Source organism: Natrix helvetica (genome assembly GCF_964273705.1).
Source record: "Natrix helvetica genome assembly, chromosome: 8".
In the NCBI taxonomy this organism is placed as follows: Eukaryota; Metazoa; Chordata; class Lepidosauria; order Squamata; family Natricidae; genus Natrix; species Natrix helvetica.
In genome coordinates, this window is record NC_138559.1 from 638,634 (window position 1) to 665,597 (window position 26,964).

The 26,964-nt window shown below is 49.3% G+C and overlaps 1 protein-coding gene and 1 long non-coding RNA gene across 2 annotated transcripts; one reads left to right on the top strand and one right to left on the bottom strand.

Annotated features, from left to right (window-relative positions):
- Positions 1-3,513: 3,513 nt before the first annotated feature.
- On the bottom strand, positions 3,514-5,743 carry LOC309396339. Its single transcript, XR_014176089.1, has 3 exons — positions 5,452-5,743; positions 4,758-4,926; positions 3,514-3,979 (listed from the first exon to the last, which is right to left on the bottom strand). It is a non-coding gene; the product is annotated as an uncharacterized lncRNA (long non-coding RNA).
- An 11,948-nt stretch (positions 5,744-17,691) lies between these two features.
- Positions 17,692-24,672, top strand: FIGLA (folliculogenesis specific bHLH transcription factor). Its single transcript, XM_081960496.1, has 4 exons — positions 17,692-18,002; positions 19,373-19,525; positions 20,741-20,968; positions 24,546-24,672. The coding sequence occupies exons 1-3, from the start codon at positions 17,739-17,741 to the stop codon at positions 20,906-20,908; spliced, it is 585 nt and encodes a 194-aa protein (XP_081816622.1). The 5' UTR covers positions 17,692-17,738; the 3' UTR covers positions 20,909-20,968; positions 24,546-24,672.
- The last annotated feature ends 2,292 nt before the right edge of the window (positions 24,673-26,964 follow it).

Sequence of the window (26,964 nt, forward strand, 5' to 3'; positions counted from 1 at the left end):
AGACACCGTCCTGTCCAACCAGAGCCCGGCTCTGTCTTTCTCGGCATCTCGTTTCCACTCTGGCCAGTTCTGGAGAGGCTCCCAGCAGCCGTGCAGCCACTGTTCCCAGCATGTGGCACTCAGAGGTAGACTGCCTCTGGGCACGGAGATCTGTAAGCATAGTTTCAGTTTGCGCAGGCTGCCTGCAGGGGGGCAAGTCTCTGTGTATACACCCAGGGTCCCACATCAGCCTCACTCCAAGTACACCCACTTTATGTACTATGCGTTTCTCAGAGGAGGAAAATGTTTGAGAAACCGACAGATGGATTTCGACACAGAATTAGTTTGTGCATTGTGGCTAGCCAACCCTTTCAGTTGAAACAGAACAAGCCCCTTTAATATGGGGTGCGTGAAGAGTGACCCAACCTTCATCTATGAAACTCTCCTGTCCTGGGCCTCCATTCCTCTCCTTTGGAAGGAAACCCAGGCTGTCATTTTAGACTTTAAAAAAGAGAATGCTAATCCGTTAAGGATGAAGTGCAGGAATACGGACTCCTGGGAGTTTTCTCCACGCGATTTACAGTTTTTCCAACTTGCACCGAAGACTCGGTGTCTGGGGTGGCCTCAGCCAGGGGACCCTTTGCGGTACTTGGATCGGCCCATCTGGCTTTCCCTGAACCCAGAGCCAGGCCCGGGGGAGGGATGCCTTTGCTGCCCATTCTGCTCCCAGCTCCAGGCCTGGTGAGACAGGAGCACCTGTCCTATGCTGGGCTCTCCTCTGCAGCCGCCTCCTCTGGCAGCAGAAGCACCTGGGCACCTTTTGGCTGGCCGCTGTTTCAATAAACCTGATTTCAACCTGGGTGTGGAGCGGGTGGGAAGGGAGGCAGCAGCCGAGAAGAAGCAGGAAGCGGGCAGGAGGGAAGATTCCCACCGCCACCACCCCGGCCGAGTCAGTGCCCCATCCGGGACGACGTGACCTGAAGCACACACACGTGGGGGGGGAGGGCCTCCCGTGGCCTCCATGGAAGGAGCAGGGGAAAGAAAAGCGGTTGAAAGCAGAGCTGAGAGGCTGCGCCGTTAATTCCCTCCTAGGGAGATTAGATGGTGGGGCAGAAGAGTGCGGGAAGGGAGGGAGGAAGACACTATCCTGACATGACCTCCCTGAAGGCAGGCGGGGCCAGGGGAGAGCTGCTCCATCGGCTGGAACCTCTTCTGCCCCCGACACGCTTTCCCTGGGCTGAGAAGCGGGAAGAGAGGTTCCAGGGCCAGAGCAGCAGAAATCCTACTTTGCGTGGCTGCTGGGAATAACAGTAGCCACAGGAGGGGAGGGGAGGGGAGGGGGAGGACAATTGGGTGGCTTGCACTGAAGAGGAGAGGCAGGATCACCAGGGGAAGCGTGTTATAAGCATGCGTGACAATCATTTATTTTGGGATCCAAATGTTTCTCAGCCTTTCTAAGTGAGCAGCAGCAGGCAAACCCCCAACACCCCTCCCCCATCCCTACTGCTTTTAATACTGCAGTGCTGGCAGATCTGGTTTCATTTTGCTTTCAGAGGTTTCCCTTTTGACTCTGTCATGCTTCAGCCTCACATCCTTGATGAAAAGTTCCAGGAAGCCCACCTGGAAGCCTTATTAAGGGACTCAGGCTTTACTTCCCGTTCCTGTTGCTGATAAATTACCGCTAGCTAGAAAGTTTTGCCTGCTTAAGGGTGAGGAATACAATAGTTTACTTGAAATCCAGCATTTGGCTGACCACTTCACACTTCGGCCAAGAATATTGTGACTGTTTCTACTACTAGAATTCTCTTCCTGCAGAATGTGCTCTGTGTGTGTGTGTGTGTGCGTGCGTGTGTGTGTAATGCGATTCAAGTGTAGCGCCCCCCCCCCCCCCCCGTCAAAAGAGCTGCCTGTGCTGAGGGAGGAGACTAGAAGGCCCAGCTCCCCTCTGTCCGTGTCCCTTGGGCTGGGAGGGGAAACTTGTCTGCTGCACTCAGCCTTCCAGTCAGGACCCTCAGCAAGGGAGCACGGCTTCATCTTTGTCTTTACAGGTTGTTTTTGTGGTGTTCCAAAATAGGTCATTTCGTTTACATTTAAAAGGTTCTTTTGAGAGCTATGTGAAGTGGGGTTGGCCTCCCTGCATTTATGTGGGGCTTTCTGCACCAAACAGCCCCTCCCCCCACTCCCTCCCTCCTTGGGCAGGTCGAAAGGGGCAGCGTGGGAGCGCCTGGCTGCCCAGGGAGGTGATCCCAGGAGAAAAGGGGCCCACACACCACCTCACAAAGCAGAGTGCAGGATGGGTTCTTCCAAAGGAGGCAGGCAGCCCTGTGCCCAGCAAACGCTCACCGGTGGGCGCCAAAGTCCAGCAGGCAGCCCACCAGGCAGCCCTTGTGCCAGCAAGGTCAGAAAATGGCTCTTTTGACCGAGGTCAAAAAGAAGAACGGGGAGGCTGGGGACCAGGGGCACCTGCAGACGTCGTTCATCCATGTCCTCCACAAATGAAGGTTGGCGAGGCATCTTCGCACCAGAGCTAGAGGTTCGTGCAGAGGAGTCCAAGAGAGCCTGCCAAGACTTGGGCTGAGAAATCCTCAACTGGCTGCCTAAAGGGAGCAGCATTCAACAGCTGCCTCTGCTTGGGGTTAAGAGCCCCGAGCAAAAGGAATCGGCCTTGAGGCCGTGGGATGCAACATCTTCCTAAAGACCCAAATAAGAGGCTGCTTGCCAGATTTGCAGGCAACACAAAACTAGGAGATCCGGCTAACCACGATGACGACAGAATGAGATTGTAGTCTAATTTAGAGGACAGATTGAGAAGATTAAGACTTGTTTCAACACATGTAAGGAATTTGGGGGATCTGTGGCCTGGAAGCACAACAGCAGAGAGAGACTTGGGTGTGGACTCCGACAACCAGCCGAACGTGACTCGGTCGCAGGAGACACGCTAGAAGGGCGGATGCAGTTTTGGGCTGCGTTAGAAGAATCACCTGCAAAAATGCCCCAAGTCCTCCTTCCCCTCCCCTTGGCTCTGGGGAGACCCCTCCTGGAGCACCCTGCACGATTTGGGCAGCACATTTCCAGAAGGATTCTGGCCGGCTTGAAGGGGCTTAGAAAAGGCGAGGAAGGTGAAGCAAGACCTGCCCTTGGAGGACAGTCTGGAGGAATTGAAGATGCTCAATCTAGAGGAAAGAGGAGGGAGGGGAGAGCCGATACCAGGGTTCAGGCACTTCAAGGAAGCTACCATGAAAATGGTAAGATAATACTGTATAGGGAAAACTTCCTGATGGGAAAGTCTGATCACCAGTAAAATGGTCTCCCTTGGAAGTTGCGCATTCTCCATCCCTGGAGGCCTTAAACAGGTATTGGGCAGCTACATCTTAACAATGCTACAAATGGATTTTTCCACTCGCTACATGATCCCTCTGGTGCCTTCCGGCTCCACCGTCCTAATTGGCTCCAGCGTTCCTTCTGAAAAGAGGAAGCTGAAAGCTCCCAAGCCCTCTTATTTCTTGTATTATTTTATTTTAAGTCAGCAGATCTTTTATATGCAGAATATCTGCCAACTGCAGAACCAAGAAATCAAGCTTATAATCACATGCCTACTTACTCTCAGGTTTCAATTCTGTGTTACTTCCTCCACTTCTTCCACGTTCTTTTCCCAGCCTTGAGAGTCAGAGATATCTGCTCAGTGAGCGTGCAACAGATTTGTCTGGTCTGAGCACAATCAGTTCTTCCATTAGCAACTTCAGCCATTATCGCTCTTTTGCAGAAACAAAATGGAAAGTTTTGAAACGTCTAAACTATAGAATTATTGTGGTCATCGGGTTTCCTCCGCTGCGCCATGAGAGATCCAGATTCAAATGCCTGGAACTGTTGGGGCGGGGGGGGCTTCCATACCCAGGACTTCCAATTCCACTAACTTAAATCCTCCACGTGGCATTCTGCAGAACAAGAAAGAAGAGATGATGGCTTTCATTTGATGGTCATTTTATCCCTGCTTCAGAACCTGAAGAAAAGATGACAAGATACGGGTTGGAGGATGACCCCATGGATGCTATTCCTTTCCTGTTCATTTGCACTCAGACTAGGGAACTATAAGCATTACTTTTTTTTTAACCCGGGCCTCCTGCAGCTGACCAGTGGCAGGGCTTCCCTCCAGAGGTTGCAGGCGCTCCACCACTGGAGGCTTTCAAGGAGAGATTGGACAGCCACTTGTCTGGAATGGTATAAGATCTCTCTTGCTTGAGCAGGAGGCTGGACGAGAAGACCTGCCTTCCAATTCTGTTATTCTGTATTCTATTCTGTATTCACCCCCTCAGTAGTGGGTGTGTGGGTTACAGTGGTCAGTAGTGAGCCACTAGTATGGGGCAGACACAGATGTCATTGAACAATCACGCACAACAACTGAGTGGACCACAATGAGTCCTCGTCAAGTTGGAAAGAAACCCGGAGTGGCAGCTCTCTGGGCTCCTTTCTAGGCCCTGCGTGGTCCAGCAGGTTCATAAATGGCACGAATGGGATCATCAGAGCGCCAGAAAGAAGATGGGGGCCCCGGGGCCTTCATTAGGTAGGAAAAATGGAAGGAAGGTAGGAGCGGGAAGACGACTCCCTGCAGCAGAGCCTACAAAGAGGGTCTGAATGTCAGAGAATAGAGACGAGTTAGCAGCAGCTGCAAAGCGATTTCAGCCAGAAATCTTCACAGCAAGAAGTGTTCCCCAATAGAACAGACTGTCTCAGAAGGAGCTGAACCCTAATAAAGAAAGATATAAAAAGTAACATCCCACCTTCACCAAGTGTGAATTCATCATTGCCTCTTAAAATACAACAGGCCATCTCTTCTCCTCCTATTCCGATGTCTCACTTTCTTTTTCATTCTCTTCCGTTCAGCCGGACCCAGTTCTCTTGGCCAGGTCTTCAGCGAGTGGTTTGCCACCTTCATAGGGGAGAGAGAAACTGAAAGAGTCTCGAGGTTAAGACTTACGATAACTGGATAAGGGAAGTAGGGAAGTGTCATCTAATGAAGAAAAGGACTAGGGATAATATATGGTGGGACTCCCCCTCCTCCCTCCCTGCTCCTTCCCCAACCCCAGAAATCGCCTGGTTAGAAAAAAAGGAAATTTGCCCAAAAGCTCCGCTTTGGCCTTCTGAAAGAGCCTCGAGCAAGCCCCCTGAATGAGGCTGAGGTCCATGAATGCAAACAACCTTTCATTCATACATCTGGACCTTCCCCATTCACTGGGAAAGCGCAGCAGCAATCTCCAAATAGGCAACACAACGGAAACAAGCCGAAACTGATTAAATCAAACTGATAGGATTCAACTAAGGAAACAAATACTGAGGATTAACATTTGCCCCACCTTGGGCCAGTCACAATCCTGAGTGGGCAAGAAAACAACATTAATTAAATAATAAAAGACACACACATCCAAACTCCGAAATTGCAAATCACCAAAAATGTATAAAAACTCATCAACTCACGAAAGCAACTGGTCAGCTGTCCCAGAAACAATGGCTGTAACTGCTTCTGGTCATCAATCAAGGACACTTTCTTTTCAAGTAGCCGCTTTCTCTCTTCATTTGGTGGCCCTCTCTTTTCTCTCTCCCGGATGAAAACTCCAGCCGACCCTTCCTACAAATACGAGGACAGTCTTCTGGTAACTGAGTGGTTGTCAGAGAGGACAGAGCAGAGATTGACTTTAGTCTTCAAAGCACCACAGGAGAACAGGACGAGCAGTAACCCCATGGACGTTCGTTAAAAAGAGAGGCAACCTGGAACGTAGGAGAAATTTCCTGATATTGAGAATAATTGATCAGTGGAAGGGATTCCCTCCAGAGGTTGTGGGTGCTCCATCGCTGAAGGTTTTCAAGAGGAGATTGGACAGCCGCTCGCCCAGAATGGTATAAGGTCTCCTCCTTCCTCAGGGACTTTCAAGGCAGAGACTTTCAAGGGACTTTCAACCCTTTGATTCTAAGTTCTAAAACCTGACCGACCCTCTTCTTCCATAGTATCTTTTAGTCTCTCCACAGGTGCGTATGTATCTGTTGACACCATTGATGTTAATTAAGTGTTACTAATGTTAATTAATATTTTCACAAATATCCTTCAACATGTCCAGTGTTAGAATATTTTGTATTTGTGCTCTTCAACTTTTAATTGTAAACTTTAACTTTAACTTTATTGGATTTCTAGACCGCCCCTCTCTCAAAAGAGACTCGGGGCGGTGTACAGTCATATTAAAATAGTTAAACAGTAAATATACATGTTATAAGTATAAAATAAATAAATAAATAAATTAAACATAGGACTAGAGGAGGTAGTAGAAGTTCCCTGTACAATTTAGTTAAGTTAGATTAAAATTTTTAGAAAAATTTTAAAAAGTTAAAAACATTAACCTTAAAAGCTATCCCAAATAAAATATCCGCCAGGAGGTAAGAGTAGAACTATAAGTGGGCCAGGCCGGCTAATCGGAACATTTAGTTCCCTCTAGTGTCCAATTTTTTAAATCGTTTTTTTTAATCAAAACGAAATCATTTTTCCAGGGGAAAATTCTTTATGATTAATTCCAAAAACGTATTTCCCATTTATCTGGACCCTTAGTCCATTTTTAACTTTCTGAAATCAAATTATTTTTTTTGAAAAGTTTTTATTTTTAGACAAACACAAACGAAACAAAAAACATAAAGCCATCTTCCAGTACAAACAGTGTGTCGGTTGATTACAAGATTTCTGTGCATCCCTTCCACAGTCATCACTTACAATTAATATAAACTCACATATTATCCAATCAAATATATTTATATACATTACTATTATTGTACCTTACTTATTTGACTATCACCATTATTCTTCATTTTCCACAAGATATATTAAGTATTGTGATCATTTGTGCCGTTGCGGTTCAACACATCATCTCAATTATCTCCACTAGTAAAATATTTTAATGTTATATTCTATATCATTCAATTGTTCTTGTACTTACAACATTCTCTAGTAGCTTTCATTTCCATATTTTTTATCTAACCACGAATGAAATAAATCCCATATCCTATAATATTGTTTATCTTCTTGTTCTCTAAGTTCAAATGTCAATTTACTCACTTCAGCACATTAACTTTCTAAAATCAAAATTTTAATCACCTTTTTGCTGTTTATTAAAAAAAAATTCTTAAAGTTGTAGATAAAATTTATTTCACTAAGGATTGAAAGAAACTCACCAGGTGCTATGAGACACGTGGATCCAAAGGATTCTAAAAGTTGAAAAGCAGTTGAAAAAGGGACTTCCGGAAGCGATGAGGAAAGCAAGTTTTTGAACCTTCAAAGGTTTGAGCTCCACTACCTCTGGAGACTGGCTCTTGCATCCCCTGGAGAGAAACTGGAGACTTTTGGGAAAGAGCTGGTCTATTAATCTCACTGCATTCATCAGCTCCGCTTTTCATGAAGTCCTCTTCAGGTTGCCGTTTCTTCCTCCACAAGTCCAAAACCCAAAGCCCTTCTTGAACATAGTTAAAATAAGCAAAGTTTATGGCGAATGGCCAAGAGTAGCAGTGCCCATTAGCCATCCTGGCAGAAAAAAGGTACCAGTTCTCACTTCTCCTTTCCCCGCTTCAGTGCTCAGCAGATGTGCCGGACTGCAGTTTTAGCCAAGCTGGCTATGGAAACCATGGATCAAGGCTCCTACCTCATCCCTGGGACTGGCTAGGGAGGGAGGAAGACCTGCCTCTTGAAGGAAGGCTCTCCCAGGAGCCCCCTGCAGACCTCCAGGACCACCTTAGTCTTCCTTAAATTTTCCTTGGTTTAATTAACAGTAGCCACAAAGGAGACAAGATAATTACCCACAAGACAATGGCTGGATTATGCCCCCCCCCCCTCTTTGTCAGTTGTTCAGGAGAAAAAAGGCTCCTTCACTTTTAGGCAAGGAGATTCCAAAGGAGGCAGCCAGGGGATCATTTGAAGGTCTGGCACTCTGGAGAAAATGAGTTGGATTTGCCCAATAAGACTGTCCGGACAGCATTATTTAAATAATACTTTCAGGCATTCTGGCAGCCAACACAGCCCATGTGCTCCTTTTTCCCCCAGGAGGAGGAGATAGAAAGGGAACTCATCAGATTTGCTGATGACACCAAGGTAGGAGGAAGAGCCAACACTTTAGAAAATGGACTCAGATTCAGAAGGATCTTGATAGTCTTGAACATTGGGCCCTTTCCAACAAAATGAAATTCAGAGGTGAGAAAATCAAGGTCCTGTATTTGGGCAAAAAAAACAACCCCTAATGCACAGGTATAGAATAGGCGGTACCTGGCTCAACAGCAGTAACTGTGAGAGGGATCTAGGAGTCCTAGTGGACAACCACAGATGGTTGCAGGACAGAGTGTGTGAGTGTCTAATGAACAGAAGGACTAGAGGTGACAAGATTTCAATCTTCCAATATTTGAGAGGCTGTCACCTGATATTCCAGTTGAACCACTAAAGCAAAGCACAGCCTATTAACCAGGCTGAGAGTCCTTCCTTGTGACTTTCTGAAGTGAAAGCAAAACAGAGCAAAATAAGGACCCGAGTCTCCTGGGTTACAGCCATGCCTTGAGGAAGCAGGAACCCTTTCGGCCTCTGCTCTTCCTCCAGTTCTTATCTGCCTGTCGGAGGAGGCCTGGCCTTTCATGGCAACCTATAGCACTCCTCACAATGGTTGCAGGTTCAGGAGGACAGAGGTCAGGTTCTTGTTGCTATTGTTTCCTGCTTCAGCTGTCCCCATTTGGAAACTTTGGCATGTTTGAAATCACCATCCTCCTGCAATTCAGTGGTGAGCTCAACCGCAGTGAGAAGGATCTAGGTGTCCTAGTGGCCCACCACTTAAGTATGAGGCAACCACCAAGAAAAGCCAACGCAGTTCTGGGGTGCATCAACAGAGGGACACTAACAAGATTGTGTGAAGTGATAATACCCCTTTATACCACACTTGGAATCCTGTGTCCAGTTCTGGTCAACACAGTGCAAAAAAAGATCCTTGAAAGAGTGCAGAGAAGAGCAGCAAAGATGATAAAAGGTCTGGAAGGTAAATTGAATGATGAACGGTTGAGGGATCTAGGAAAATCTAGCCCACTGAAGAAAAAGGATCTGAGGGACATGATAGCTGTCTTACAGTACTCGATAGGGTGTCACAGAGAAGGGGGGTGTTAGATATTAGCATATATCGTAGTAAGTCTCCCCTCTGGTCCGCTGCTACAGCGGGAAACAGGTATCGTTCTGATTGGTTGAGGGGCGTACCCGATCCCTATAAAAGGGGAACCCTCCGACCACAGAGCAAGCTGGATCATTACTACTATTAATAAAGAGCTGTTAAGTCACTTCGTGTCCGCAGTCTGTCTCTCGTTGCCCAGATCTAACATTGGCGATGAAGGTGGGATCGAGAGGCAGAAAGGACGAAGAACGCTACCTCCAGAATCTCCGGATTTGATCCAGCCCAGGAATTCGGCAGAAATTCCGGCCGCCATATCAGATCACCGCAGCGCGGCAAATTCAAACAGAGAAGATGGCGATGCATGCTCCCCCCGCTCCTTTCGACCCAGAAAACGACGAATGGGAAGCCTTCATGATTCGTTTCGAGTGTTTCCTCGAAGCAAACGAATACACGGGGATCACCGACGCAAGGAAGAAAAACATTTTCCTCGGCTACTGCGGAAAGGAAGTCTTCAATACGGCCAGAGACCTCACCGCGCCTACTCCAATACAGGCAGTATCATGGGCGACGTTGCAACAGGCCCTACAGACTCATTACGCGCCAAAACCTTCCCGCCACGTTTGCCGCCAAGCGTTCAACACGAGGAACCAGAAGGCGGGAGAATCTATCAACCAATATGTTGCAGCCCTACGTAAAGCAGCCACACATTGTGGATTCAGAGACCTGGATGAGCAGATTATGGATCGACTCGTTAGCGGGCTGAGAGACATTTCCCTACAAAAGCGGCTGTTAGCAAAAACCAATTTAAGCCTACAGATTGTACTCGAGGAGGCAAGAGCTTCAGAAGCAGCAGACAGATCAGCGGAGACAATTCAACACTGACCAGCCAGCGCCAAGACACACCAAAGTTCACTACGAGGACACAAGCCCCGCCTACGAGGATCCCGAGTTCGAGGATAGTGACCTGATGCGGAGCAGTCACATGAGGCCTGGGGGGAGACCCGGATCCCGCTTGCCGCCCTGCGCAAGTTGCGGAGGGAATCACCCCAGGTCTACTTGTAGGTTCAGGAACGTTGTTTGTTCGCACTGCAACAAACTTGGGCACATCGCACGAGTGTGCCGGAGCGGAGTCCCTGCCTCATGGCAGCCACCCATGTACCGCCAACAGAAGCCCAACCCAGGGGCTTGGCGGAATCAGAAAGGGCGCCCAGAGAGAAATCCACAAGTGTATACCCAGAGAGAAAATTCCCAAAGAGCTGAGCGAGCGTATCCCCAGAGAGATTACTCACAAGGAGCTGAGCGAGCGTATCCCCAGAGAGAATACACACAAAGAGCTGAAAGAGCGTTCTATCAAGACGCTCAACGAGAGTATTTTCAGGATGTAGACAATGAGATAGAGTTGACCCAGAGAGAGGAGTTGCGAACGTATCTCACCACAATACATCAGGTCCGCCCTAAGCGGCCAAAAAGGCTGAGAGTCACAGTCCTCTTGGAAGGCTCACCCTGCGAGCTAGAAGTTGACACAGGATCGACCCTGACGATTATTTCATGGGCATCCATGAAACAGGCTATCCCTAGCCTCAGAAAGAGCCAACTACGCGCTCCAGACGTCCTGCTGCGAGACTACCAGGGGAACCAAGTCCCCATCGTGGGCCAAGGCACATTCCACATCCGTTTCAAGGACATCGAAGCCCAGCTGCCCGTGACCATCGCCAGCGCACCATTACAGAACCTTCTGGGGCTTGATTGGTTTGAAGCCCTGGGATTAGAAGTCACCGGAATTAACGCCGTGAGAAACAGCAGCGCTGAACAGATTTTTAAGGAGTTCGAGGATGTGTTCAGCCCCGGTCTTGGTAAGTATGTGGGTAAACCAATATCATTCAATTTAGACCCTAAAGTGGCGCCAATCCAAATTAAACCGAGACGAGTGCCTTTTGCACTCCGCCCAAAAATAGATAAGGAAATAGATAAGTTAGTGGAGCAAGGAATCCTTGAGCCGGTAGATCACGCGCGCTGGGAAACACCCATCGTGACCCCAGTCAAACCAGACGGATCAGTCCGCATCTGCGCGGACTATAAATGCACAATTAATGTCGTGCTACAACAGAGCGCATATCCTGTGCCTGTAGTACAGCACTTATTGCACTCGTTGGGGCCAGGAAAGGTATTTGCTAAGTTAGACATGGCACAAGCTTACCAGCAACTGCCAGTTGATAGTGCCACAGCGGAGGCCCAAACTATAGTGACGCATAGAGGAGCATTCAAATGCAACCGGCTACAATTCGGCGTGAGCATTGCCCCAGGATTGTTCCAGAGCGTCATGGAACGACTTTTGCAAGGGATACCGGGAGTCGTCCCCTATTTTGACGACATCTTGGTGTCCGCTGCAAACGAGGAGCAATTAAATAAAAGAGTCAGAACTGTTTTGGCCAGAATCAGAGAAAAGGGTCTCCGCCTTAAAAAGGAAAAATGCCAAATTAACGTGCCTAGCGTAGAATTCCTGGGTTATAGAATCGATGGTCAGGGAATACACCCCACTTCAAAGAAAATTAAGGCGATCCAGGACGCCCCCACACCACAAAATCAGACCGAGTTGCAGGCCTTCCTCAGATTACTTAACTTCTACAGCGTTTTTCTGAGGCAAAAGGCGACCGTTGCTGAGCCACTACACCGTCTACTCCAGAGGAACGCACCATGGAAATGGGGACGATCCGGAGCTGCAGCTTTCGCCGGGGTAAAGCGCCTGCTCACCACTGACTCACTGCTTGTTCAATACAGCCAGACCCTACCGCTGGTATTAACCTGCGACGCATCACCCTTCGGAGTTGGAGCAGTCCTCAGCCACAGGATGCCCGACGGAAAAGAAGCACCCATCGCCTTCTACTCCAGAACTCTTTCATCGGCCGAAAGGAATTACAGCCAAATGGACAGGGAAGCGCTGGCTGCTGTAGCTGGAGTAAAGCGTTTCCACGAATACCTCTACGGCCGCGATTTTGAACTAATTACAGATCACAAACCGTTGTTGGGACTTTTGGCGGGAAACCGCCCCACCCCGGTCTCCCTTTCTCCACGCATGACCAGGTGGACTGTTTTCCTGGCTGCGTATTCATACAAATTGATTCATCGACCGGGCTCCACTCTCGGACACGCAGACGCACTCAGCCGTTGCCCATTACCTGACATTCTGCCAGACCCCACTCCAGAAGTACCGGTATTGCTCATTGACTGTTTGGACTCTGGACCGGTTTCTTCATACGACGTTGCAAGGTTCTCCTCTAAAGACAATGTAATAAAGCAAGTTCAAACTTGGGTTTGGAGGGAGTGGCCGAAAGGAAACGTGGGCCCGGAATTCAAAATGTTTTGGTCAAAACGGGACGAACTCTCAGTGTTACAAGGTTGTTTATTGTGGGGGGATCGAGTTGTTATTCCGTATGTTTTACGTAGGAATGTATTAGATGCTTTACATGTGGGTCATCCGGGGATTGTTAGAATGAAGGCGTTAGCAAGAAGTTACGTTTGGTGGCCAAACATGGACAAAGAAATAGAGGAGTGGGTGGCCACTTGCGACCCATGCCAGGAATCGAGACCAGCACCCCCGGAAGCGCCCGCCACAGAATGGGAGAAACCTAAAGCACCCTGGTCGCGAATACACATCGACTTCGCAGGGCCATTCCAAGGTCAGACTTTCCTTATATTTATTTATTTATTTATTTATTTTATTGAACTTATTAGTCGCCCCCTCTCCCCACAGGGACTCGGGGCGACGTACAGAGCAATAATCAAGATAGCACCATATATCGTGCAGAGGAGGTAAAAATAAGTCCATAAATAAGCATACTTACAAAATTTAAAACCCCAAAAATATTAAACTCTAAAAACTTTAAAAAACAAAATTTCCCATTATAAAATGACCTGGGGTGGCAAGATTGTAACGTTATGCCAGGCCGGCTTGACAAAACAGGTAGGTCTTCAGCTTCATACGGAAGGAGCGAAGGTCGGTTGTTGTCCGGATGTCTGGGGGGAGGTCATTCCAAAGGGTAGGGCCCACCACAGAGAAGGCCCTACTCCTGGGCACCGCCCTCTGGCACTCTCTAGAGGACGGCACCCGGAGTAGCCCCTCTCTGTGTGAGCGAATGGGTCGCAGGGATGTATGGGGCAGGACGCGATCCCGCAGGTAACTGGGCCCTGTGCCATGGAGCGCTTTGAAGATGGTAACCAGTACCTTGAAGCGCACCCGGTAGGCCACAGGAAGCCAGTGCAGCTCGCGCAGGATAGGTGTTATATGGGAGAATCTCGATCTCCCCATAATAACCCGCGCGGCTGCATTCTGGACCAACTGCAGTCTCCGGGCGCACCTCAAGGGGAGCCCCATGTAGAGAGCGTTACAGTAGTCCAGGCGGGACGTCACCAGCGCGTGAGTGACTGTGCGCAAGGCCTCCCGGTCCAAAAGGGGCCGCAACTGGCACACCAGGCGAACCTGGTGGAACGCCCCCCTTGCCACGGCCGCCACGTGATCTTCTAAGGTCAGCCGATCATCAAGGAGGACGCCCAAGTTGCGCGCCCCTTCCACCGGGGCTAATTGCTCATCCCCGATGGTCAGCGATGGAGTATGCTGATTGAATCGGGAAGCCGGGAACCACAGCCACTCTGTCTTGGAGGGGTTGAGCCTGAGCCTGTTGTCATCCATCCAGACCCGTACGGCTTCCAGACACCGGGCCATCACTTCGACAGCCTCGTTGGGGTGGTTTGGGGTGGAAATGTACAACTGAGTATCATCAGCGTACAGATGGTAACTCACCCCAAAACCACAGATGATCTCGCCCAGCGGCTTCATATATATGTTGAACAGGAGAGGCGAGAGGATCGACCCCTGAGGGACCCCACAAATGAGTGGCCTTGCGGTCGACCTCTGCTCCCCCGTCAACACACATTGCGTCCGGCCAGAGAGGTAGGAGCGGAACCACCGTAGCACGGTGCCTCCAACCCCCAACCCCTCCAGCCGGCGCAATAGGATACCATGGTTATAGTTGTGGATGCATACTCAAAATGGCTAGATGTAGTCCTAATGACTTCAACCACGGCAGAGGCAGTCATTAAGGTTCTACGGCGACTTTTCGCCACTCATGGCCTGCCCGACCTCCTAGTCTCCGATAACGGGCCCCAATTCACGGCCATGCATTTCGAAACGTTTTTAGCAGGTCAGGGAATTCGGCATGCCCTCGTCGCGCCATTCCATCCGGCATCAAACGGACAGGCGGAGAGAATGGTGCGATTCGCAAAAGAGGCCCTCGCTAGGATGGGTCCAGGTGATTGGCAAACACGCATTGACCATTACCTCCTAATTCAGCATATTACCCCAAGCGCAACGACGGGTAGGAGTCCCGCTGAACTCATGGGCCGCCGTCTACGGTCTCACCTGGACCGTCTTCACCCAAATTACTCTGCCACAGCTCCCCCAGACTCCACAAGCAAAATTCGGTCTTTCAGCATAGGGGATTCAGTATACGCCCACAACTATGCAGGGGGAACATTGTGGATGCCGGCAAAGGTCATTGGCATCACGGGTCCACGATCGTATCTGCTGGAACTAGAAGATGGGCGGAACTGGAAAAGGCACATCAATCAACTTCGGGGTCGCCTAGCACACTCAGACCTTCGAAACGAAGACGAAATTTCCCTGCCTACAGAAAGTCAGCCACGCGAGAGCCCCATCATAGAAAACTACGACAACTGCGAACCAAGCTTGGAACAAGAAAACACGCACGAAGCAGAGCAAACCCCAGACAACGCAACCGAGCAGACTCCAGAACGCCTTAGCAACGAAGGCACAAAACCTCCCGAATGTGAAACAGGAAAAGCACCCGATCCTGCAACCACTTCTAACCAACCCGAACTACGACGCTCCTCCCGAGCAAGACAAACACCCACATACCTAAAAGACTATGTTACCTACCGCAACGTTCCATCTAGGAGGGGAGGGGTGTTAGATATTAGCATATATCGTAGTAAGTCTCCCCTCTGGTCCGCTGCTACAGCGGGAAACAGGTATCGTTCTGATTGGTCGAGGGTCGTACCCGATCCCTATAAAAGGGGAACCCTCCGACCACAGAGCAAGCTGGATCACTACTACTATTAATAAAGAGCTGTTAAGTCACTTCGTGTCCGCAGTCTGTCTCTCGTTGCCCAGATCTAACAGGGGGGTTTTGACTTATTCTCCAAAGCATCTGAGAAAATAGCTCAAGAAGCAATGGGTGGACGCTGGTCAAGGAAAGATCCCAGGTAGAACTAAGGAGAAATGTCCTGTCAGTGAGAACACTTAATCAGCATTTTCCTAATCACTTAATAACAAAGCTGCACCTTAGGGTATCATTGGAGAAAGGCTTAAAACTCCAACTGCAGTTAGGAAGCTTATTTGAGGAGTGGTCCAAAAGAGGCCCCCCAAGCCCTTCTCCTTCTCCGTCCCAGGTGAGAGCAGGGCAATGCCGAAGAGGAGCAGAGAATGCGGGTTCCGGGGGCCCTTCTGAAATCTCTCTTCCGCATTCGGCTTCTCCATAGGATCGGAAACATCACTGTCGAGTAACCAGAGTGCAATTTTAAAGTATGTGGAGAGACTTGCATCTAAGTGGACACAAATAGTCTCTGGTTGGGAGTCCAAGCAGTGCCTGATTTGAATTGTTAGCCTTGTTAGCCTTGTGTGCAAAACCTTTTACTGCTGGCTTCAGCTCAATAAAAGAGCAAATGTGAATATAATTGACTTCCTTGATAAGGAAGTCAACATGCCTAACCTCTTTTGCTACCTGGTTAGCAAACTCCATTTCTCCCACCCCCGGAAGGGGCCTGCGTCCAAAGCTTGGCTGGCTGTGTGTGAAAGTGGCCTGGAGCCACGTGACACCTCCCCCCCCCAACTCAGGTATTCCCTTTTTAGCCTTGCCACCACATTGGGTGACTCCCCTGTGCCCCTGGAGAGTCCCATCCATGTTTGCACCACCTGGCAAATCAAGGGATTAGTCTTGGGGGGCAGGTGAGGGCAAAGAGGGAAAGCAGCCCCCTTGCTGACAGAAGCGGTGGGTTGGCTGGTTGCCAGAGAAGCCTGGGGGGCCTTTGGGAGTCTTTTATTTATTTATTTATTTTTCAGGATTTATAGACCACCCCCTCTCCCCGAAGGGACTCGGGGCGGTGTACAGGTGTCTCATTAAAACGAATACAAAAGACGAATATCCTATACCCTTAAAAACGAATTAAACCTCATACAACTGTACAGAAAAAGTAAAAATTAAAAACAACTAAAAGCATACCCCTAGAAAATTTAAAAAATGCAGGCTTGAGGGACTAAAATTGGGAATTAGAAATTAGGCCAGGCTGGCTAAATTGAACAGGTGGGTCTTTAGTTTCTTACGGAAGGAGCGGAGATCGGTGGTAGTCCTGATATCCGGGGGGAGGTCATTCCAGAGGGTCGGGCCCATCACAGAGAAGGCCCTACTCCTGGGCTTCGCCCGCTGGCATTGCCTAGTGGACGGCACCCGGAGGAGTCCCTCTCTGTGAGAGCGAATCGGCCGAAGGGATGTATGGGGCAGGATACGATCCCGCAGATAACTAGGTCCTGTGCCATGGAGCGCTTTGAAGATGATAACCAACACCTTGAAACGCACCCGAAAAGCCACAGGTAGCCAGTGCAGCCCGCGCATCAAAGGTGTTATGTGGGAGTATCTAGTGGCTCCCACAATTGTCCTTATGCCTTGCCCCTCTCCCCTCCCCCCATGGCACCTGCAGGCCAATCCAGCAGCAGCTGGGCCTGGCGGGGGGGGAGGGGGAGCCCAGGGGCCTCAAGAGCCTCTTCCTCTCCAGAGGGAGAATCCTGGCACACACACACAGCCTCCCCAGCTCCCTCCCTCGGGAAGAAGAATCTGCTCCCCACAGCAGCCCCCCCTGCCCCTTGCCCCCCCCTGCCCCTTGCCAACTAGGACCACGAGCCCTCCAGCCAGTGGGGCTGATGCCACTGACCACCCCCAGACTCTGACCCCCCTGAAGCCTCTGCCCTCCTGCTGGCTTCAAGGGAAAGTTTCCCCTGAGGCCTTCCAGAGAGAGAGAAGCCACCTGTGGGGAAAGCAGCAGAAAGACCCAGGGATCAGCGGCTCTGATGGGACCAAATGGCCCAGGGGCCACAGGGGCCTCACTGGGAAATCCAGCTGGCCAAACAGGCTGTGGATTATGGTCCAAACAGTGTTAGCTGCCCCATTGGGACTTTTCTGACTGCGCTGGATTTATCCTCAGCACACACTCACTTTGCTCCTCTCATTGGCTGGAGGCCAAACACCTGGCGAGCCATTAGCCAGGCTGCTGACCTCGAGGGGGGGCTGTGGGGGGGCGGCTTCAGCTCAGCCAAGATAATTGTGATGGATGCAGGGAGGGGCTGCAGCCTCCCAAGGCTCCAAGGTGAAACTAAGTCCAGAGGAGCCTTAAAGGCCCAACTCTCTGGGAATGGCCTCTGCTGGGGAGCTTGCAGGCCACTTGGCCCCCTCCCTTCCCCCTTAAGAAGCCCAAGGCAGCCGCAGCTGGGAGCCCTTTCCCCCCCACCTGTGCCTGCCTCCCATGATGAAGGGCTCTGCTTTGCAATATAGGGCCAGCATGGCGGAGGAAGCCTCTGGCGAGGACTCCCAGCAGCTGCCTCGCCTCTTCCTGGCCCCTCCAGCTGAAGCCCTGGGCGAGATCCTAAGCAAGCAGTTTGGCCCCCTGCCTTTCATGGCTCCCATTACACGGATGAAGAGGAAGCCATCGGGCTACTATTACTCCACTGAGAACCGAGAGCAGGTCCTGGGCCGGAGACGGGCAGCTAATGCCAAAGAGCGAGAGAGGGTAAGCAGGTGTGGGGAAGGACCCCACTGGCTCCCCTGGCCCACCTTCCTCCCAAGAAGAGGCTCTGGGCAAGGCCTCAGGACGCTGACTCTGCTCTCTGCTTGCAACTGGTTGGTGGGGCTGTGGGTTGTCTAGGCAGGCAGAAAGCAGATGCAATCTTGCCATGTGTCCCAGCACTCCCCAACCTGGCCTCTTCCATACTTGCCCCCAATGGTAAGGGTTGCCTTCTCCAAATACTGGTGTGCATCTGGCAACTGTGGGCCCAACGAAGGCAGAAACTGTGTGGTGGGAGGGAGATGGGCACATGTGTAATTGCAGGGGGGGGGGGGTTCTTCAAAAAGCACCATGAATGCCTGGATTGTCCATCCTCTGAAAGTTCCTCAATAAATGATTTCTTCATTATGCCTCCAAAAACAGGCATTGCATTTGCACAAGGTGGGTACAGTTTTCCCCCAAGCTCTTAATTCCCAAGAGCTGGGAGGAGATGGTCCCCCTGGAGGCTTGGAGAAGTCTTTCTTAAAGTTGGCCCCCAAGACCCTCTCCAAATCAAAACCATTTGCCAGATAGTGAAAATGTTTCCAAAAAATAAAACTTTTCTCATTATTTTTATTTGTTAAAGTTTTTTTTCATGGGGAATATTTATGTTGATGCCTAAAGGGTTTAATATTATTTTTACATGGTTCAAATATTTTACAAATGAATCATTTTAATTAAAGGTTGCAACAGTCATGAGGATGGACTTTTTGCCATGGTGGAGGTGATGGGAGCTAGTGGGGGAAATGGAATTAGACCCCTTGGGGGGGCTTGGGGTCAGCCCAGGCTTTTCTGGAAGAGCTGCGTTTATCAGTTCTCATGAGAAAGGGGCGATAAACAGTTCTTGTTTGATCATGGTTTGTTTGTGATTTATCCAATAAGATGTAATTGGATAGATTCACACAACCACTTTTTTTTTTTACTGTCATGGTGGTGATCATGGAATACCAAGCCAACTGCATTTTTGGCTGAACATGATGTGGGAACCAACCAGCCCCTCTCCAACCCTGTTCAGCTCAAGACTCTAACCAAAGCAAGACTTGTGGGGAAGACAATGTAAAAGAGACGCTCATATGTCTTCAGCCTGACCTGATGCTTCGTTACAAAAGCATTAAGAGAGACAGCCAACATTACGTATCCTTAAGGCTCTTGTAAAACTATGTTTGACACGTTTTTAAAACTTAGCTGCCTTTTAAACTACAGAGCTAATGATTCTATTTGCCTCTTCTAAGGAAATTGCCACAGGCCACATTTTTCTCTCCTCACACACAGACACGTATCAACAAGACCTACAGCTGACTCTCATCACCTCACCTCACCCTTTTCCTCTTGTTTAGATCAAGAATCTGAACAGTGGCTTTTCCAAGCTGAAATCAATTGTCCCGTTGATTCCAAAGGACCGGAAGCCAAGTAAGGTGGACATGCTTAAAGCCACAGCTGACTACATTCGCCTGTTGCGCTTGATTCTGAAAGAAACGGGAGGGCTGCAGGTAAGCCTGAAACTGCTGTCTTGCTAAGACGACACCATCCACGGAACTCCATGCCTGATCCTGCCCTGGGGGATAGGCAAGGACTCTCTTTTGCCAAATTCCAAGCGATGGAGCCTCTTTTTCATATATGCACTTTTAATTTTTTTTAAATGTAGCTGAAAGGGCACTTTATGCTGATTAAAAGCTTGAAATAAGCATGATGACACAACAGTATCAAGCAGCAAAATCAGAGTGAAAGTGTGCACGGTCAGCCTCCAGCCCTCCAACAACTCCCACCCCCCAAGAACAGACTAATAGGAAGGGGAAGAGGCCCTGTGAATATGTGACTTTCCACCCCAAAACTGGACATAACCCCTGTGGCATTCCAAAAGTTGCTTCTGGATTATGTCAGGTAAAGCAAAAATGAGACCCAGATTGTTGGGAGCAAGAGGCTGACTCTATAAACCGTGTAGAGAGGGCCGTAAAAGCACTAAGAAGTGGCATATAAGTCTAAAGGCTATTGCTATTGTTATTTTGTCAGCTGCGAGAATTCAGTGTTCAGCAGAGTGATGGCATGAGAGAAGAAACTGCCCCTTTAGTCTCATTGCCCTGGCCTGCAATGCCCCATTGCGCTGCCCCTGTCGGACTCCTGGGCTGCACCTGGAATTCTCTCTTCCTCCTCCTCCACCCTCCTTGGGCTGATCAGCAACAGCCCACCCAAGATGAGGAAATGGCATTTGGGGCTGCACAGCTTTAGAGGTTGGGAGGGACCGTCTCATTTCCCAAAGTAAATGGCGTCCCTCTGTGAAATGTTCAAATGGCATTTCCACACCAAGCCTGAATCTTGGAAGTCTGAATGCACTTCCCCCTCCTTCGCTTCATGAGAACGAGAGAGCACCTTTTTCGTGATACGGACTCATGCTCTCCTCTCAGCTCCGGGCCCTCTTCTCTGCCCATCGCCTTGGCCCTCAAAGTCAGGTGCTCTTCCCTCTTGCAATGGTGTGCAGGAATGACCTTGGGAGCCAGCCAGGAGAAAGAGCTGCTGGCTGGACAACCAGTGTGTAAATCTGAGCCCCCCTTCCCCCCCCCCCCGAGCTGCTGAGAAAGGAACGGGCCCAAGGGCACCCTGGAGCTTCCCACCCCGCTGGGAGGCTTCCAGGGAGCATCTGGTGGCTCTTCCCTCTTGAGCCGGGAGTGGCCCTTCCAGCCACGTGATCTCCTTCCTGCTTTCCTTAGGGGGAAGAGGTTGCCAACGGTCCCCCTCCTGGGCCACTGGCGGAGCCCTCGGAGAAGTGCTTACCAGGACCCATCCCATCCCAGCGGCCCGGCTATTACATCAAGACCGAGAATGGCCTGGAACTGGTGTGGACCAATCAGATGATGCAGGCCCCCGTGGGCACCTGAGGGGAGACCGTTCTGCCTGCTTACATGGGGATTGTAGAGCTTCACAAGAGTGAATAATTGGTAAGGCTCCACCAGTGTTTTATCTCTAGATGGGTATGCAAAGAGTAACAGATTAGCAGAGTTGGAAGGGACTTTGCAGGTCATCTAGTCCAACCCCTTGCCCAAGCAGGAGAGGAAAAGGTGCAGCCTGTTAATTGATTAGATCTGTTAAGTAGGTGAGCATGAGAACTAGTAACTTAGTTTTGCTCCATTAATTTTAGTGGTGCATTTTAATCTCTGCTTTTAGAGACGGCTTGGCACACCTTGTAAGCTGACAATAGTGTCCTGGACTTGACATCACTGGTTCTCCTGAAATACAACTAGGGCAGCCAGAAAGCCACCCCCTCCCCCATTTCTCATGACTGCAGCAGAGGAGGAGGGACCTTCAGGGATCCTCAAGTCTCTGATCACTAAAAGGAGACCCTCTTTCCAGGCTGACTTTCCCCTTAGGTTCATTTCAGATGCTCAGCCCAGCCGTCAATGGACATTTCAGCTATGCAAATGTCACAACCATTTTCCTTTCAGTGACAAAGGAGGCAGCACACCAGCCCAGGCAATGAAGCCCAAGCCTAGTCCAGGGCTGGCACAGGATGGGGTGAGACCAAGGGGAGCCAGTTGGCATTCCTGGCCTCTCTTTGAGACCTTTGCTGATGCTGTGGCAGGGGGGGCATCTAAGTCCATCTTTGCCCAATGGGCACAGGTGGCAGGGGAGAGCGGGCAGTGATGGTACGTTGCTTTTCCTGTCCCTAACACCTTTATTTCCATTTATGTCTCTTAGGGGGGTGCATCAGTTCTGAGATTCAACATTTTTACCTACCGGTTCTGTGGGTGTGGCTTGGTGGGCGTGGCAGGGGAAGGATACTGCAAAATCCCCATTCCCTCCCTGTTAGATCGGGTAATGGAAAGGCACATAAGGCTAAAGGCAACAACAGCTCTTTATTAAACTACAACAATAAGAACAATCCAGCGAAGGTTGAGTCTGACAGCAGCCCTTTTATAGGGAGCTGTCAAACCCTTCGACCAACAGGATTAAACCCCCTCCTGGAATCCTCCTGGAATCCCCTGCAAAAGCTGTTCCATGATGCTTTGGAACAGTTCTGGGGCGATACTAACACCGAATTGCAGGCAGTGACATTTGAATGCACCCATGTGCCACAATGGTTTGGGCTTCTGCCGTAGCACCATCTACAGGCAATTGTTGATATGCCTGCGCTATGTCCAATTTAGCGAAAAATTTTCCTGGGCCTAAAGAATGTAGTAGATGCTGTATAATGGGTACAGGGTAAGCGCTTTGTTGCAACGCTTTATTCATTGTGCATTTGTAGTCCACACCGATGCGGACAGACCCGTCAGATTTGACAGGTATCACTATAGGGGTCTCCCAGCGTGCATGATCAACCGGCTCTAGGATTCCCTGGCCTACGAGCTTGTAAATTTCCCTATCAATTTTGGGGCGGAGAGCAAAAGGTACTCTCCTGGATTTTAGCCTGATGGGGGCTATGTTGGGGTCCAAATTAAATGAGATTGGAGTCCCCACATACTTACCCAGACCAGTGCCGAAGACGTCCTCGAACTCCTTAAAGATGGCTTCGGCGCCTTCTTTCAAGGCGTTGATACCTGTCACTTCTAGGCCCAGGGCTTCGAACCAGTCAAACCCCAGGAGGCTTTGCAGGTTGCCACTGACCACCGTCACTGGGAGTTGGCCGCTGAAATGCTTGAATTTCACCCGGAAGGTGCTTTGGCCCACGATGGGGACAGTTCCCCTGGTAATCGCGAAGGCGGATGTCAGGGGTGCATAGGTGTTGTTTCTTCAGGCTAGGGATAGCCTACTTGAGAGTCAACCACAGCATGATGGTCAGTGATGACCCGGTGTCGATCTCCATTTCACATGGAGAGTCCTCAATGAGGACTGTGACCTTCAGGTTTTTTGGCCGCCTGGTGCGGACTTGGCCGATTGAGATATGGTAGGTGACTCGTGTCGCCCTCTGAGCGCCATGGTGTCTCTGCCAGGCCCCTAGGTTGGGCCTCTCCTGGCGATTTGGTATGCTTCTTGGCTGCCAGGTAGTAGCAGGGAGTTCACTCCGGCACACCTTGGCGATGTGCCCCTTTCACTTGCAGCGCTGGCAGGTAGCGTCACGGAAATGGCAAGCCGATCTTGCATGGTCTCCTCCACAGCTAGCGCCAGGTGGGAGACGCGGTTTGAATTTGTGCGCCGGCTGGGCGCGGCTACTGCGCATGCGGCAGCTGTCATCTTCCTCGCCTTCTGAGCTCTCGGCCTCTGCAGCCTCACGATGTATGTGTGTACTCTTTCGCGTGTCTTGTCGAGCGCTTTGGTGCTGCAGAGTTTCAGTGGATTTGACAGCCGATTTGGACGCCCTTGGCTTTGTCCAAGGCAATTTGTAGAGTGAGGTTAGATTTAGCAAGTAACCTCCTCTGTAAATTAATGTCCCACACACCGCATATAATGCGGTCAAGAATAAGTTTGTCTAGGTCTCTGAACTTGCAGTACACTGCGGCTTTTCATAGCACCGCAACATACTCGTTGATCGATTCGCCTTCCTTTTGGTTCCGAATATTAAATTCATGTTGGCGAATGTGCTTGGATGGCTTGGGGGCATAGTGGGTCCTCAGCATCTTCTGGCGTATCGACCAAGCGACTGATTGTAGCGGAGTTGGTTCAGAGAGGTCTTTCGCCGTTTCGAACACTTCCCGTCCACAGTATCCGAGGAACATGTTCTTCTTGCGGCCTTCAACATCAAGGCCAGGACCAGCCCTCTGACCAGGGGACGAATCTTCAGCCCATCCCAGACAAAGACCGAGGGAGTAACAGCCCCCCCCCCGTGCTGTATCTTCCCTGTGACTTGTCCCACCGTCTGGCACCACAGAGAATCAATCCACATCCTCTCCCTCCATGGCCTTTGAGAGCCCCCCTGACTGCAACCCTCTCTGGGAACAGATTTCATGGCTTCACTACACGCCGTGTGGAAAACTTACTATTTTTAGGGTGATTCTGAGATCCCAGATTGCGAGAAAGGGAGCAGAGCTTCCGTCAGCCTTTGCTGTCTCTTGACGGGCATGATTGTGATTGGCTGCCTTATGCCTCCCATCTGAACTCCAGGCCCAGTGCTGGTGGGCTTTAAGGCAACCCCCCTCCCCCCAGTGATTTGGTTGTTCCTTTTTGCACCATCATTCTGAGCTCTTTCATATCCTCCTTAGGATGACCACGGGTGGCCTCAGGAGATTAGAACAAGGGCATTGTTACTCAGTTGTGCTATTTGCCTCCCCTCCTAATGATGCCAAGACCGGCTGTAGGGGAAATTCCTCTTTGCCTTGTAGATTCTTTTTAATCCAAGGCTTTTAAAGTACAAATTTAAACAAATAGTTTTGACAACTTTGTGGTTTTAAAAAAATCTGTTCTGCTATTTATATGGTCCCTCCTTTATAGATAAAATAAAACAATTAACTTTATTCCATATTTTTTTCTGGTTTTACCTCTTGTATATTTTATTTTAGTTTGCTCTGTAGAAGTGGCCAGAATTTTTGCGTGATAGCAAGCCGTATCCAAAAGATTAACCCATATATGTAAATTGTCTTTCAGAGACCCATTTATGAATGAACAGAAGATCTCTTCATCACACTGAGCACTTCTCCTTCCCTCTCTCTTATGTTTCTTCTTCATCAGCACTTCTTTGGTTTAAAAGTTAATTAAAGAGACACACTAAGTATTCTTGTTTTATATTTGTAGAATCACTGAAAAAAATTCACTGAGGCTGGAAAAGCCTTCAATTTACTGAAATGCCTACGAGTTCATTCCCTCGTATCTAAAGAGTCTTTAAGAAGTCTTTAAAAAGTCCCTACATGTGCTTCCCTCTGGTGTTTACTGGCTGGTTAAATTTTGGGGAGACAACAAAGTTTACCCAAACATCTAGCTTCACTTAATTAGGACCCCACCGTTGGCAGCAAGTCAGTGATTAGGGCAGCAAAGCTTAACCCAGTAGCCTATTTTCTGCCAGGGTGGGGCGGGGGGGTCTTATCATGAGCAATGGGGGGAAATGACCCCTAATACTCCTTCCTCCCATTTCCCTCAACACAACCCTGTGAGGCGGGTTAGCCAGGAGGAGGAGCTGCTGGCTCTTGACTGGCTCAGAGTCGCCCCGTTGGCTTTCATGCAATAAGCACTTGACTTTTATAGCAGTAAGTCAGCATATGGCCTCCAACAGTCTGGGTCCCCATTTTACTGACCCTGGAAGGACGGAATGTCAACAAGGCAGGTCTAGAACTCCCAATTCCTAGGTTTCTAGCCTGGTGCCTTAGCCACTAAAGCTAACACGATGATGGCGTTGAAGAATGCAATGCCCTTACTCTTGCTTCAAAAGCTAATTATTTTATTGCCCTCCAAATAATAAAATTGTAGAGTTGGGAAGGGGGCATTTAATGCAGGAATCCCAAATAGATGGCTGTCTACTCCCACCTGAACATTGGGCAGCCCGGAAATGTCTAGTTCTTCTGAGCTGCTGATCAGTGCTGGGATCCTCTCGGTCTAACAAGCGGTTTGGTGATTGCGCGATTTGCATGCAGTTTGAAGAAATCTTCTCTTCCGGGTTTCTTCGGAGGAGCAACACAGCTGAGTCACGTGGCATTCTGCTCTGCCAGGCCAAGTCAGCAGAGAAGGCAAAGGTAGCAAAGCAGCGCAGGTGGGCGGGTGGGCCCACCTGATAATCAGAGCGACTGGTTCACCCAATCTGAACTGGTAGAATCCCACCCCTTGAGTGAAACTGTGGCCAGGACAGCCACGTTGGAGAACAAAGGCCGGCCCAGAGAGAGAGAGAGGATTCTGAGAGCTGAAAAGCCCTGGGGTGCCAGCTTCCAAGCATCTGCCTTTCCCTGCTGGTTCCGCCTGGAAGTGCACAAGCAGCAGGAGACGTTTGCAACAGGGCCTGTCTGGGCAGAGCACTCTGATTGTTGCAGGTGTATTATTAGAAATTCCAATTTGCAAATGAATTGTCTCCTGAGTTCCTTTCTGGAAATTTAAAAAAAGTAAACCAGTCCATAAGTTTTATTGAATAGCTACCTAAATAGCGCCTGAAATGTTCTGAAGGAGCTGGCAGATGTAATCTCAGAACCACTGAATGACATCTTTAGGCGCTCCTGGAGCACGGGAGGGGAGAATGCCGGAGAACTGGAAAAGAGCTGATATGGTTCCCACTTCCAAAAAGAGGGGGGAAATGGATCCAGGACATTGCAGACTCCAGAAGTTGTGGATGCTCCATGACTGGCTTTCCAAGAAGAGATTAGACAGCCAGAATATGTCCGGAATGGTCCTCTGCTTGAGCAGGAGGTTGGACTAGAAGGCCTCCAAGATCCCTTCCAAGTCTGTTATTAGCCCTGCAGACCAGAAGGAAAATGTTAAATGCAAATGCCGCTACTGCCACCTACTGGCCACCTAAGGGAAAATAATAAAGACCTTGAAGCTGATTCATATTAGAGCAGTATTTCAAAATGATTACTTAAACTAATATGAAACTTTAAATTGAATGAATTCTTATTTCTTGACATTATTGATCTTTTCAAAAGATGTTTTACCCCCAAAATTAAAAGGTAAACATTAGGAAAAGCTAAAGGAATTTTGAAAGGGGAACAATATATTTAGAAGGAAGCCTAAAACTTTGCACATTCATAACAGGAGGGAATGAGTATTTAGGGGAAAATATTGATCAGCTTCTGAAGTAATACTCTCAATTCCATCTTCCCCAAAGCAAAAACGGGGGGGGGGGGGCTGAAAGGGAAAATAATTGTATTGCAAGTGTGGGTGCCTCTGTTTGTGTAATTTCTGTTTACACTAACAAGCTGACTTTTTTTTACTCTCAGCTGAGACACATTTTTTTTCCTTTTGAGCTGAGATTTTGTTTCACTTTGGACATTTTATTCATTTGTCATTTTCAATACATGCTTCAGTTACAACCTATGATAGCAAGAGAGCAACAACAGATGAGTTACAGGAGGGAGTAAAAAGAGCA